The 13,304-nt window shown below is 43.5% G+C and overlaps 1 protein-coding gene across 2 annotated transcripts in view; it reads right to left on the bottom strand.

Annotated features, from left to right (window-relative positions):
- The window catches only part of LOC148387981 (disabled homolog 1-like), a 46,155-nt gene that overhangs the window by 17,225 nt on the left and 15,626 nt on the right, over window positions 1-13,304 (bottom strand). For both annotated transcript variants that reach the window (XM_088397071.1, XM_088397072.1), the window contains exon 3: window positions 480-1,050. In XM_088397071.1, coding sequence (XP_088253197.1) covers window positions 480-549 — 70 coding nt within the window. In that variant the 5' untranslated portion in view covers window positions 550-1,050. The remainder of the gene's footprint in view (window positions 1-479; window positions 1,051-13,304) is intronic.

The raw sequence follows: 13,304 nt of genomic DNA, 5'->3' as shown, positions 1-13,304 counted from the left end.
TCTCATTTCAATCTCCGAGCGAACCGTTGGGAGAATGCCTCATCCTATTACATCACGTCTGCCGTTCATCAAAGCGACAGGATGTGAATTACCCTGTCCGTGACACCTAAATCATGGCGCTACCCAAAGCCCAGGGCTACACGGAATAGCTGTTACGACATCTGGATGGCTGGGATGAGACAGGGAGCCTCCTGGCGAGCTTGACTGAGTGACGCTGCTTGCCGTGTACTCCAAAATTATTTAGCACTCTTCAAACATTGCTTTTAGATTTCCAAAGAGGGGAAAGTTAACACTGTCAGGATCACTGTTCATCCTTTTATCCATCTTAGTGGATTGGAGATTTGTACTCACGGTAAAAGTCCATAGCGCAAGTTTCGCCGTGACACATTTTAGCACGAATGTACATTTTGGAAATGATTTTCCCCGAACGGCCTGTACGGTATGTAGTATTTGCGGTCCAGGACTGCCACAGCACTTACCTTTGATCCTCCTCGACTCCTTTCTCTGGATGCTTTTGACACCCGGCTGGAGCTCGGCCTCTGCTGACATCCTCCACTGCTGAGTCCTTTGTCCGTCTCACAGCAAGTCCACCATGGGGTTCGCGGCCACACTAGTTCATCCGACTCCCAGACTCAACTCCCCAACTCGCCACCTTACTTACGGGCTCGTCGCAGTCGGAATAATCAATCTCATACTCCTGCCTGCTACTCCTCTGCGAATGAAGATCCAGCCTTGATAGATAGTCCTCTTCACTTTGCCATTTGTGCGTATTAGCAAACAACACATGAAGAGCTTGATGAGCTTGTTGATCCTCCTGAGAAAAGCTTCCGATCTGGTTGGACGTCCTCTGGAGTAAGCCTCCGTGAAGGTCAAGTATCACATGGTCGACCGGTGCTCTTTCCTGGATGTTCACCTATTGCTGGCGAATAATTCCTCCCGAGGGAGGCGGCGGCATCGATTGTATGAAAGATTGTTCTTCACAGTAGGTCAGGAGTGGCTATTATTCCCTCAGAGAGAACATGAGATGTGATCACACAGCCTCACTCAACCCTGCAAGAAGATCAAGAAGGAGACACTGTTAATGTTGGAATGGAGATGGTTCAAAAATTCAACTGACACATACCCCCAGATTGTTGATTACAGGTTTCATTGAACGTGGCACATGGCAGGCGCAGATTTACCAAATCAACAAAGATGTTATTAGCTCTTCTGGATCATCAAACCTTCATGAAAGAGCAGCAAGTGCATGCTGCTCAGCGGCCACCCTTGAAGGAGAAGATTTTTATGTGCTGCCCGTGAGTAAATTGTGCACATTAAAGCACAAGTGGGGATTTGGTGCATGGAAACGGCCAGAAGATCAGGGCTACAGCACGAGCGGAAGGCAGGCAAACGACAGACTGTGGTGGAAATCCTGGCAGGGCTGGAACCCCCCCCCATGTTGCGCTTTAATGCCCTTGAATCATCTACTGCTAACAATGGCGGAGAGCCAAACTGGCATGGCAGCTGCCGCTACTTGTGTTGGCATGGTGACAGGTCTTTGTTGGAGAAGAAGACCCTCAGCCTAAACAGACCAAAAAAGTGCTGAACGTATCATCGCATTGTCAAGTATTCCCATCATTTCAATAGTGCTCCTAACTTGTCTGGTTTCATGTTCTTCCACTGATGAAAAAAAAATCAAATAAATAAATACATCAATACAAAATGGCTGGCCTCTAATGTGGCTTCACCTGAAACCATGACCGATCGTCAGCACGTGTTAAAAAACAAAATTGATTTAAAAAATCTAATTTACCACTTCCTGGCATATTTATACATGCAAGCGTACCAAGTCAACCTCATAATATATTTTTACAACGGCTATCGGTATTGATGGCGAAGCAGGTATAAATGCAAGACCGCTAGGGATGTGACTCGGTCAGCCAGTCATGAGAGGAATGCATTAAGAACTCGCACTTCTCAAATTTCTTGAAAATGTCACGCCGCCGGAGCGTGCGAGCTGTTTATTTGTTCCTCTCGCCATTCGTCAGCCGACATACGCGCAGCTTCACGTACGCGACTGCGCAAATGGAGACACGGCGCTGCCTGCTTGCCATCATCCTTTCTTCTCCTCTTATTTCCTTCAACAGCTCGTCGGTTGCCGTTGCCTCATCAGCACCAGTTCTCCTCACGCGTCTAGACCAGGTGCCTCCTCTCATGCGCGCTCAAAGACAGATAATGTTTGTCAGGTCAAGGCAGAAATGGTTCTCGGACGAGGTCGTGGAATGATAAGAGAAGTATTTTTCTTGTCACAAAAAATAATCTCATCAGAAAGCCATTACTAGTGAGAGAGAGCAGACATACGTACCTTATTGTATTTGATGAAAGCGATTTAATGTGATGTACAGCTGCTTTTTTTCCCTTCAAAACCAATGCTATCTAGGTCACCCACACTGCACCGTGTTCTCTGTGTTTTAACAGCTTCCACTGCCTCGTATGATTTGGGTCAGAGTTAACGAGCATCGCTCGTTCCTCCAGCTACTCTCAGCTGTTACAGGATGTCAAAAGTCCCAGACAAAAGCCATCTCTTATTTATATTTTTTGCTCATTTTAGTGAAGCGGGGGGGAAAAAATGATGGCAGTTGATTTCTGCCAGCATTTCATGATTTGCTCACTGTTGTCTTTCTCAGTCTGCTCGCGTTTCGTAAACCATGTTCATTATCTGCCTATATACAGCGGAGCCTCAGTTTTCGAACGTCCCGGTTCTCGAACAAATCGGTATTCGAACAAAATATTCACGATTTTTTCGCTTCGGATGTCGGACGAAATTCGGTTGTCGAACCTCGCGAGATAAGCCGAGAGGACCCGCGTGCCAACTGACTCCGTTCGTTATTAGGGTCGCGTTACTCAACTCTAATCATGCCTCCAAAGGAAGCAAGTGGCAGCAGTAAAGCCATCGTAAAACACAAAAGACGCTCTTAAAGCAATGCGACAGACAGTGAGCGCCCGGCCGGCGCGCTGCGGGCGGTTGCGCGATCGGACCAAATGAAGCTCCCTGCGCACTGATGTCCACTTAAATATTGAAAAGTACATCAGGACTTTAAACCTATTTTCTAATTTTCAGCGACGGCTCTGTCACAATAATACGACCAGTGCGGTGCGGTTGCGCGGTCAGCGTGGCGCTACGGTTGGGCGTTTGGCGGTGCGCTGCGGTTGCACGATCGGACAAAAATGCGCAAATGAAAAGACGCTTCAAAAAGGCGGGCGTGTTTTGTTTGAAACGGAGTAGAATTGTTTCCATTATCTGTCATGGGAAAACATGATTCGGAATTTGAACAATTCACTTCTCGAACAGCCTCCCGGAATGTATTGTGGTGGGAAACCGAGGCTCCCCTCTACATCGTAACCTGACTATTGAACGGGGATGGGCGTGCTGTGAGGAAAACCTGACCACCCTTATCCTTAACGTTAGGCAGTCATCAGTCATGCATGTCATTGATTTGTCTGGGGGGAAGATGTGTGCATGCAGTGAGGCAAAAAAGAAAACCAAGTTCCTCATTTAATTGAGTGTCGTTCATTCAACGGCAGCTATTGCAGTGGCGGAGCTGAACATTCTTTTGGGGAGTGACGAGGACGGACAGGATTGGGAATGAGTTCATTGGACGGACAGCACAGACCCAAAGACTTAGAAAAGGCAGCTAGAGATTGTGCGGATTGCTACACAGGAGTGACAAGATGCTTGGAAATGCAAGCTCCAGGTAGAAGGCAAAGCCTGAAAAGATTTATGGAGGCTGTGAGGCAAGATTTGCAGTTAACTGGAATTCGAGTCGAATATGCAGAAGATGGGGGATTAGACAGAAGCGCTTGCGGTGAGACCCAAATTGGGTTAAGCCGACAGAACGAACAAAGACGACTGCATCGTAGAGTAAGATGTTACTAGATTGAGAAACAAGCCTCTGTGGACCTTGTCTTCAAGGAGAAGCAATGGATGAATTTATGGTCAATTATGCCTCCACAATGAAAAGCACCTTCTGCGCTCTGCAGCTTGCGTGCGTGCGTGCGTGCGACTTGTACGGAACGCCGTTATTTCTTTCAGGCCAAGGCTTAGTGCGGCGGCCCAGGGCTAACAGAACATTTGTTCAACACAGCGACTTTGGCACCTTGCGCTGGTCATCTTTGTTACAAAATGCCTCCCAGCTTATGGAGCGGACATAGGTGCCGCAACCGAGCCGAGCAGCTCTTCCCGCCGCGTGACCTTGTGACGTCAAAATCCCATTCTCGAGTGCCTTATGTCATCCCCCTTCAAATTAGTCCTTATCGTAGCCGTACAATCAACAATCAGGTAGTCTCGTGGCCTTACAAGCTGCTATGAGAAAATTGAGGTTAATTTGTCTGGGTTGAACTAATTAGATTCCTAACTTAGGTAGTGGAAAACCCACATAAAGGTCTTTGTGGAAAAGGAGAATTTAGTCACATGTGATTCAAAGGGTTAAACTAAACGATTTAGATGAGATCACAGCAGAGACAATGTTAAAAGAAGGACAGTGATAAGAGAATTACACTACATTTTTTAAAATGACAGGAACCTTTCTTTTTTTTTGCTCCCAAGTGAATTTAAAAGTGTGTCACGGCAACTTACGGCAACAAATGACTCTTGGGCTCAAAATGTTCCGATATGATAATAAAGACAAGTGGTTGTTTTAGATTGTAATCTTAAGTATGAGCAACAGGTATATGATTTTTTTTCAAGTTTGATTTTACAAAAGTCAGCTTACATTTGTAACAGTTATTTGAACATCACTTACATAGTTAAAAAAAAAAAAGATTATAATGGATGGACTTACGCAGATTGAGTCTTATTTCAGTTTACATCATTTATTGTCGAAAAATATGATATTATTAAAAATAATTTTTTGAGACTCCTTTTTCCTTGTATTTGGTCCCAATCATGCAAAACGGTCAAAGTGAAATATGTTCACGATGCCTTCCACGTATACCACTCGCATAATTAGTAACATCATTACCGTTTGACATGCACGCACTTAAAATTGAAGTAAAGCAAAACTACGAAGCATGTGTAATATGTCATCGTTACGACAACAATTTGGAAAGACGGCATAAAAAATGTTCTGCTTCATTAACATGGACTAATTACCAATCTGATGAGATGTCTACGCTGGGGGAGAAGTCAAGCAAAGTGATTAGTGTTCATTCTGAAGGCACATTCTCTGCTTAGTTGTACCAAATTTCATGGCAATCTGTCCAAATTTTGCGATATTCCAGTTTGGACTGAGCACATTGGATAGAAATTGAGGGACGGATGGCAATGAAAAGAAAAAAACCATGTCTGTTTGTTTGTTTGTTTGTTTTTTCAGAACAGAACATTTGAATACACTGGAAGCAGAAAAATGGGGATGGGCACAGTAGCACGAAGCTAGAAACTAAAATCCATCCCAAAAGAGCAATACTGGCGCGTTAGTCTTTTCTTTTCCTTGCCTTCCAAGGTGGAGGAAGTGCCAACATCACCCTGTTTAACCATGGCTCATTGGTTCACCCAATTCTGACAAGATGGAGGGTCTCTTACTCGGACGGAACAGTCAAGCGCCAAGGAGGAAAACTCAGAGGCAAAAAAAAAAAAAGGAAAGAAATACATTTGGATGTTTGGAGCGCCCTCATTTAGTTTGTGTTGAGAAGCGATGCCCCGTTGCTTCAGGGTGAGCAGCTACAGCTGGAAAGCTAAGTAGACATTGCCACACAGTTGCTTGGCTGTGCAGATTTGTGTCAAGCGCGAGAGCCTTGGAGCTGCGCGCAGAGTTGGGTCACGGTTAACCAATCCGGCCGGGCACAGCAGCAGAAAGGCCAGCAACTGCGGCCCTGTTTGTTGACTTCTACATTACCCTGTTAACCAGCTTGGGCTGCCTGTGGACGGCAAAAGTACTTTCCATTTAGAATCTAAATGGAAACCTAAATCAAAACCTCAAATCAGATCTTGAGTTTTTTTTTGCTGAGACACGAGAGATTGTTTGATAAAATTGTTGTTTATAATTATATGGGCCTGTGGAATATTTTGAGGTGCAACCGCCGTCAGTGGCACGCACCCGGCATTGTTGACATAAAGGATGATTCATGGATTTAATGATTTGGAGTGACAAAGACGGTTTGATAATATTATTGCTTATATGATAGTTATTTGATATATAATTTATACATCGTTATATGGGCCTGTGGAATCATTTGAAGTGCAACCGCCGTCAGCGGCGCGCACCCGGCATTTTTGACAGAAAGGACGATCGATGGATTTAATGATTTGGAGTGACACAGATGGTTTGATAATAATATTGCTTATATGATAGTTGTTTGCTATATAATTTATATATTGTTATATGGGCCTGTGGAATAATTTGAAGTGCAACCGCCGTCAGCGGTGCGCACCCGGCATTGTTGACATAAAGGACGATCGATGAATTTAATGATTTGGAGTGACACAGATGGTTTGATAATATTATTGCTTATATAAGAGTTATTTCATATATAATTTATATATCATTATATGGGCTTGTGGAATAATTTGAAGTGCGACCGCCGTCAGCGGCACGGCACGCATGCAGCATTGTTGACATAAAGAATGATCAATGGATTTAATGATTTGGAGTGACACAGATGGTTTGATATTATTATTGCTTGTATAATAGTTATTTGATATATAATTTATAAGTCGCCCCCCCACCCAAACTATGTAAAAAAAAAAAAAAATGCGACTTATAGTCCAAAAATTACGGTATGTTATAGTTATTTGGATAACTGTCAATGTTACGTCAGGCCCGTTCTCAGTTCTTCGTTTATGTTTATGTCACGTTAGCATACCGTATCGTTTCGCCTGTTGTTGCTCGTTCATGTCTTTTCTTGGTGTTGGATTTTGTCAAATACATTTCCCCCAAAATGCGACTTATACTCCGGAGCGACTTATATATGTTTTTTTTTCACTTTATTGTGCATTTTATGGCTAATGCGACATATATTCCGGAGCGACTTTTAGTCCGAAAAATACGGTAATACAAAGTGAGGCTAACCAAGTTTCACAAGCAGATGGCAAAAGGAAACAACAACATTCCAATTTATTTCTGCTTCTAATTTGATTCCAGCAGGTTTGGAAACGCACCCATGAGTGCACAATAACTGGACTCTTGTCACAACTATGAAATGTTTTATCCAATTGTCCAAAACACCTCATGTGATGTGTCTTCCCTGAGGCATCTTTAGTATAGTGTTGATTAGGTTTGTTGCTGTGTATTTATCATGCTGGGATGAGGACAGCTGGATGGACTCCAGAAGGTCTCCACAAACACCGCACCAGCCCTCATTTGCTTCCCTTTGTTTCATTATCACTGGAATCTTTTTTAATTTTACTCTCCAGCATCTTTCATTTTTATCTCCCCTCATATTTTTGCCTCCTGCCCAATCCGGTCCTCTTCTGCTCTCATTTTCTCTCGCTCTCCAGCAGACAGAACAACAGAATGACTGGTCGTGGAAAAAGAAAATGGAGCATCATTATTTCTTTCTTTGATGACTTACAAAAGGCAGTGGCTACATAACCTGGGTCGTTACTTCACTTACTAAAAGCAATTAATGAGGGAAATGCACGACCCCCCCCATCCTCAGTGTTCTCTCTTTCTCTCATCGTTTCTATAGAGCTTAGCAGTCTAAAATCGTCCCCTTTAATCATGCATGGGGTCAAATTTCAGAACACAATTGTTGATACGTGTTGTGCTGTTTGCTGCTTTTGGGTCATTTGTGATGTAAAAAGTCATGTTGATGGGAAAGAAATGTCTGAATAAATAAATAAAATGAACAAGATTTTCTCAATGCCTGTATTTGACATCCAATCATAGTTTGAACTCCGGAATTTGGCTTGACTTTTGAAGTACATATTTCCAGAATATTGGAAGACTTTTGGAGCATCGGGAGAAAACAGTATTTTGTTTCCCGTTGGATATTTTTAATGGAACTGTAAAAGAATCAAAAGGGTTCATGCTCAGTCCCTGACATCAATTATTTCTGAGAGTCCTTAAGTCCCAAACATGTTTGACTGCAAGTGAAAGTGATTATCTTCGCTGTGACTCATTTATTTATCAAATGTCTACAGAAGTCACATCTTTCAAATCCTCCCTTTATGAAACATATTTAATAAGCGATGAAAAAGCAACATTCAGTTTGGTTCGCTTCCAGATTGTGGCTTCTGGCAGAAAAAGCTTGCGAGAGAAATAAGAGTGACTGACACCATACAAGAAGGAAAGTTAACATGTCTAATAAGACCTTTCACAAGTTCTTACATGAAAAGTACATTTCCGATATGAAGCCAAAGGTACTAGGGTCATTCAAGGTGCAGAACAGTTTTTGAACACAATCATCGTCCAGCAAAAAGCAAACTCGGGATATGCTGTTGCAGATATCACGTCGATATTTCAAGTTGTGTCTTTATAATACATTTAATAAGATAATAAAAAATATATATATAATTAATAATATAATGAATATAAAAAGGGATATGCTTTTGCAGATATCACGTCGATATTTCAAGTTGTGTCTTTAAATTTAATAATATAATAAAAAAATAATATAACTAATAATGTAATTCATAATAATAATAAAGATATCACGTTGATATTTCAAGTTGTGTCTTTCTAATAATTTAATATAATAAAAAATATATTTTAAAAAACACCGCAAATAATTTGGGAGTCTTCCAACACACCTCAACGTCTCTCATGAATCTTACTCGAGCAATCAGGCTGCGGCAAAGTATGGAGCCATGGGAGAAGTGAAACTGGCTGTGAAACGCTTGTCATCTCGTATGTTATCACACTGTCGATACCGGGGGGATTCAATTATGCCCGGCATAGCCCATTTGCAGCTAATCATGCAGCTAATGATAAATGAAATATTTCACAATTACAAAAGAACGGCAAGGTATAGTGTATCGGGGTAGTTCATCCATCCATCCATCCATCCATCCATCCATCCATCCATCCATCCATCCATCCATCCATCCATCCATCCATCCATCCATCCATCCATCCATCCATCCATCCATCCATCCATCCATCCATCCATCCATCCATCCATCCATCCATCCATCTTCCGCTTATCCGGGGTCGGGTCGCGGGTGCAGCAGCTTTAGGAGGGACTCCCAGACTTCCCTCTCCCCAGCCACTTCATCCAGTTCATCCCGGGGGATCCCAAGGCGTTCCCAGGCCAGCTGAGAGACATAGTCTCCCAATCACGCCCTTCCAGGTCTCACTGTCATTGCCCACATGAGCATTGAAGTCACCCAGTAGAACAATGGAGTCCCCAGAAGGAGCGCTCTCCAGCACTTCCTCCAGGGACCCCAAGAAGGGTGGGTAATCTGAGCTGCCGTTTGGTGCATAGACACAAACAACAGTTCGGGCTCCTTTCCAGCCAGAGAGGTGACATTACATGTCCCAAGAGCCAGCTTCTGCAGCCGGGGATCGGACCGCCAAGGTCCCTGCCTTTGGCCGCCGCCCATCTCACAATGCACCCGACCCCTTTGGCCCCTCCCACAGGTGGTGAGCCCATGGAAAGGGGGACCCACGTTTCTTTTTCAGGCTGTGCCCAGCCGGGCCCCATGGGCGAAGGCCCGGCCACCAGACGCTCGCCTTCGAGCACCGCCTCCAGGCGTGGCTCCAGAGGGGGGCCCCGGTGACCTGCGTCCGGGCGAGGGAAAACTGAGTCCATATATATTTTTCTTCATAAGGGGCTTTTTGAGCCGTTCTTTGTCTGGCCCCTCACCTCCCCTCGGGGTAGTTATCGAAGTAATTTCGTCGTAGAAACAATTTTGGCACAGAGAGCAGATACGAGCTGGAGTGAAGCTTCCAAGTCAGGACACTTGATGGCTGATTAGAGCAAAACATCAGTGAGGTTCCCCCAACTGTGATGCTCGAAAGGGTCTTGTGAGTAGACGTCATGCTGGCCACTGCAGCAGCGACAGATGCTGGCTGCTAGCTGCAACGCCGCAGCGAGAAACGCAGAGCGTGTTCCCCACAGGCGCCGCTACAAAAGTCATCTCAACTTAATTAAGGTTGCACATCAAACCTGCTCAAATGATTCAGCCAGAACAGATGTTTAGTTAAATCAAATGTCATCCACTATCAAGCGTGCAAAAGGCATCAACATTTTACTTGTGCCTAATTTATGTGATCTCTGGGTTCATTTCCAATTGTGGGAATTGATCATTCAAGAATGAGGCAGCATGATGCAAATTATGGCTTTCTCCAAGAAATGATAGCTCCATTCTCTGAACCACTTTTACTCACGGTAGGCACGGGTACACCCCAAAACAGTCGCCCGCCAATTGCAGGGCACACAGAGACGGAAACTCACGCAGGCACGGGGAGAAGATTCAAATTCCACACAGGAAGGCTCTTGGATTAAAAAATTGAAAGGTCTGTCGAATTAAAAAAACTGCATACATCCGCAATACTGATCATGTTCATAATGATGTTTTTGTGTAAATTGAAACTGAAATAGACTTTCCCTTCAACACATACACAAATGATCTCCCTCACTTTCAATGAATCAAGTCTCAACAGTCAAAATAGAAGCGATATACTTTGCTCAAAGTGGAAAAGAAAACATGACAGAAATTGAGTTGGATTACTCCTCTAGGCCTAAACATCTCAATTAATTACTGTAGTGGCCCGAATATAAGACGACCCCGATCATAAGACCAACCCCCTCTTTTTCAAGACTCAAGTTTGAAAACGGACTCTTTGAACACCAAATTTTTATACAGAAAATAATTACATCTGAAACAAATGATTACAACAATATAGTCGAGCATGTTATTTTGCCTCATTCAAGTCATGCAAAAACTGTCTATCACATCTTAATATCTGATCATTTAAATATGTAAACTAAAGTGCAATCTGGCTTCTGGTTTTTGAAATGTAAATAAACCAATCTACTGTGATAAAACGACAAAATTGCAATAACTGCATTAACCATCAAAGTGAAGTCGAACTGTCATCTTGAAACACATTTGAATAAGGGAAAAACATTGCAATAAAATAATGCAAACTGCTACCGCTATTGTTGGGGAGCCTGAGGACTGTATTGGGGGTTGGCTCGGACGGTCATGCTCTTTTCGCCCCCGGGTGTCGGTCAGAACGCAGGAGGGAAGACGTGGTTCAGTTTTGATTGCTTTACTGAATTATTGGCAAAATAGATAAAGAAAGAAGCATAAATGAAATACTCTTGGCCACACACCAAACGTAAGTCATCGATCGAGACAACAAAATACATTTGCTGGCGACCGTTCGTCGCCGTGCCGCTGCGTAAAGGAAAGGAGTGCGCCGGAGCTGTCAATCAAACGGTGGTGCGCACACGAGAAGCAAACCGCGATCGGACAAACGGCACAACAGTGGACAGTAGTAACAATGAAATGTAGCATATGCTCACTTTGTGTCAAAGACGCACACGATCACAGCAACATATTCAGTCGATACCAGCAACCTTTAATTTACTGCTGAGCACAAGTGAAAATCGGTATAAAGTCTAGACCGCGAATATAAGACGACCCCCACTTTTCCAGCCTTACTGCAATGCAAAAACCATCGTCTTAGTATATTCGGGCCAAAACGGTACCTCCCGGGTGAAGATGAAAAATATAGCAGGAAAAAGACTCTACAGAGCTAATATAATATAATATAATAATAATGCCATAATATAATCATATTTAAATTGGCTGCCAGCGGAAGACAAACTCCTGTTGAGCTTGGATTTGATGACATATTTCATCAAACAAAAAAAAAAAAACCCAAATGCGTGTCATCCGCCTGAGCGCCTGCTTACGCCGCTACACGACAATCATCAACCGCATATGGCGCTGCGGTCCCGCCTGCGGGGAACGGGACCGGAGCATGGGCCAAGCAGATGCAAGCCAACGGCCTCACCACTCAAAGGTGATGGATGCCGCGCTGCTCGTGTCGTGCATCTGTGAGAGCAGATGAATGGGGAGGAGAGCCCGATTAATTGGGTCACACGTTTCGGGGTAAGGAGTGCAGTTGGGTGGTTGCTTGCTCGTGTCGACAACTGGGGCAGGGCATAGCTAACACGGCTTGATTTGGAAGGCTGTGCTTTTTCACTTCATGCAAGCAAGAGGCTCTCGGTCAGACGAGCTACTTCAGTTGGGATAAAAAGAAAAAAATCACCCTAATTTTCCCAACATACAGTGATCCCTTGCTACTTGGCGGTTCGTTTATCGCAGCTTCACTGCATCGCAGATTTTTTCCAGCCCCAAAAAAAGTTGTCAAAGTCAGCTTTATTTTATTTGTTATAACAAGAGTTCTAAAAACATATTTGCAGTGTTGTACTTTGTTATAAAAGAAGTTGTTATATAATAAAAGACTTCTGAAAACATATTGACAGTATTGTACCTTGTTATAAAAAGTTGTTATGATAACGAAAGAGTCCTACAATCATATTTACAGTGTGTATACTTTAGCTACATGTACATACATTTACAAAATGCGCATATTGCTGCTATGGTAACTTGTGAGCACTAGACATCCCTGTTTAACCAAGGTTAACAAGAGAACGTCACATCTACATATTGTCAGTGTCTGTGTGATCGCCCCTCCCTTCCTGTGTCTACTCCCAATCTATCCCCTACAGTGTTAACCTCTAATCATGCCTCCAAAGAAAGCAAGCGGGAACAGTAAAGCCATGGTAAAACACAAAGACGCTCTTAAAGCAATGCGACAGACAGACAGTCTGCGCCCGGCGCGCCGCGGGCGGTTGCGCAATCGCACCAAATGAAGCTCCCTGCCCACTTAGGTCCACTTCAATTCTGGAAAGTACATCAGGACTTGAAAAATATTTTCTAAATTTCAGTCACAATAATGCGACCAGCGCGGTGCAGTTGCGCGATCGGACAAAAATGCGCAAGTGAAAAAATGCTTTAAAAAGGCCTTTTTTTTAGTCTTGGAACGGATTAAAATTGTTTCCATTATTTGTAATGGGAAAAATAGATTCGGAATTCGACCGATTTGCTTCTCGCACCGCCTTCCGGAACGGATTGTGGTCGAAAACCCAGGTTTGACGGTATATTATTTTTCAGTTCTTGGATTATATAGTCACAAAACATTCAATCAAGAGACCCATTTTGGGAGGTAAACTGCCACTATTCATATTAACCCTAAGAATGTAATGAGAAGGGATAATACCACGGATTATGACAAAGAGCGGAATTTAGGTCATTTGTTAATGGGTAGTGTGAGCGCACAGCACAGTCCTGTGTTATGCATGTTATA

Source organism: Syngnathus floridae, chromosome 14 (genome assembly GCF_059516105.1).
Source record: "Syngnathus floridae isolate MCC-2025c chromosome 14, RoL_Sflo_1.0, whole genome shotgun sequence".
Classification (NCBI taxonomy): domain Eukaryota; kingdom Metazoa; phylum Chordata; class Actinopteri; order Syngnathiformes; family Syngnathidae; genus Syngnathus; species Syngnathus floridae.
Note: the sequence above shows the minus strand (reverse complement) of the source record. Positions and strands in the feature narration are given on the sequence as shown.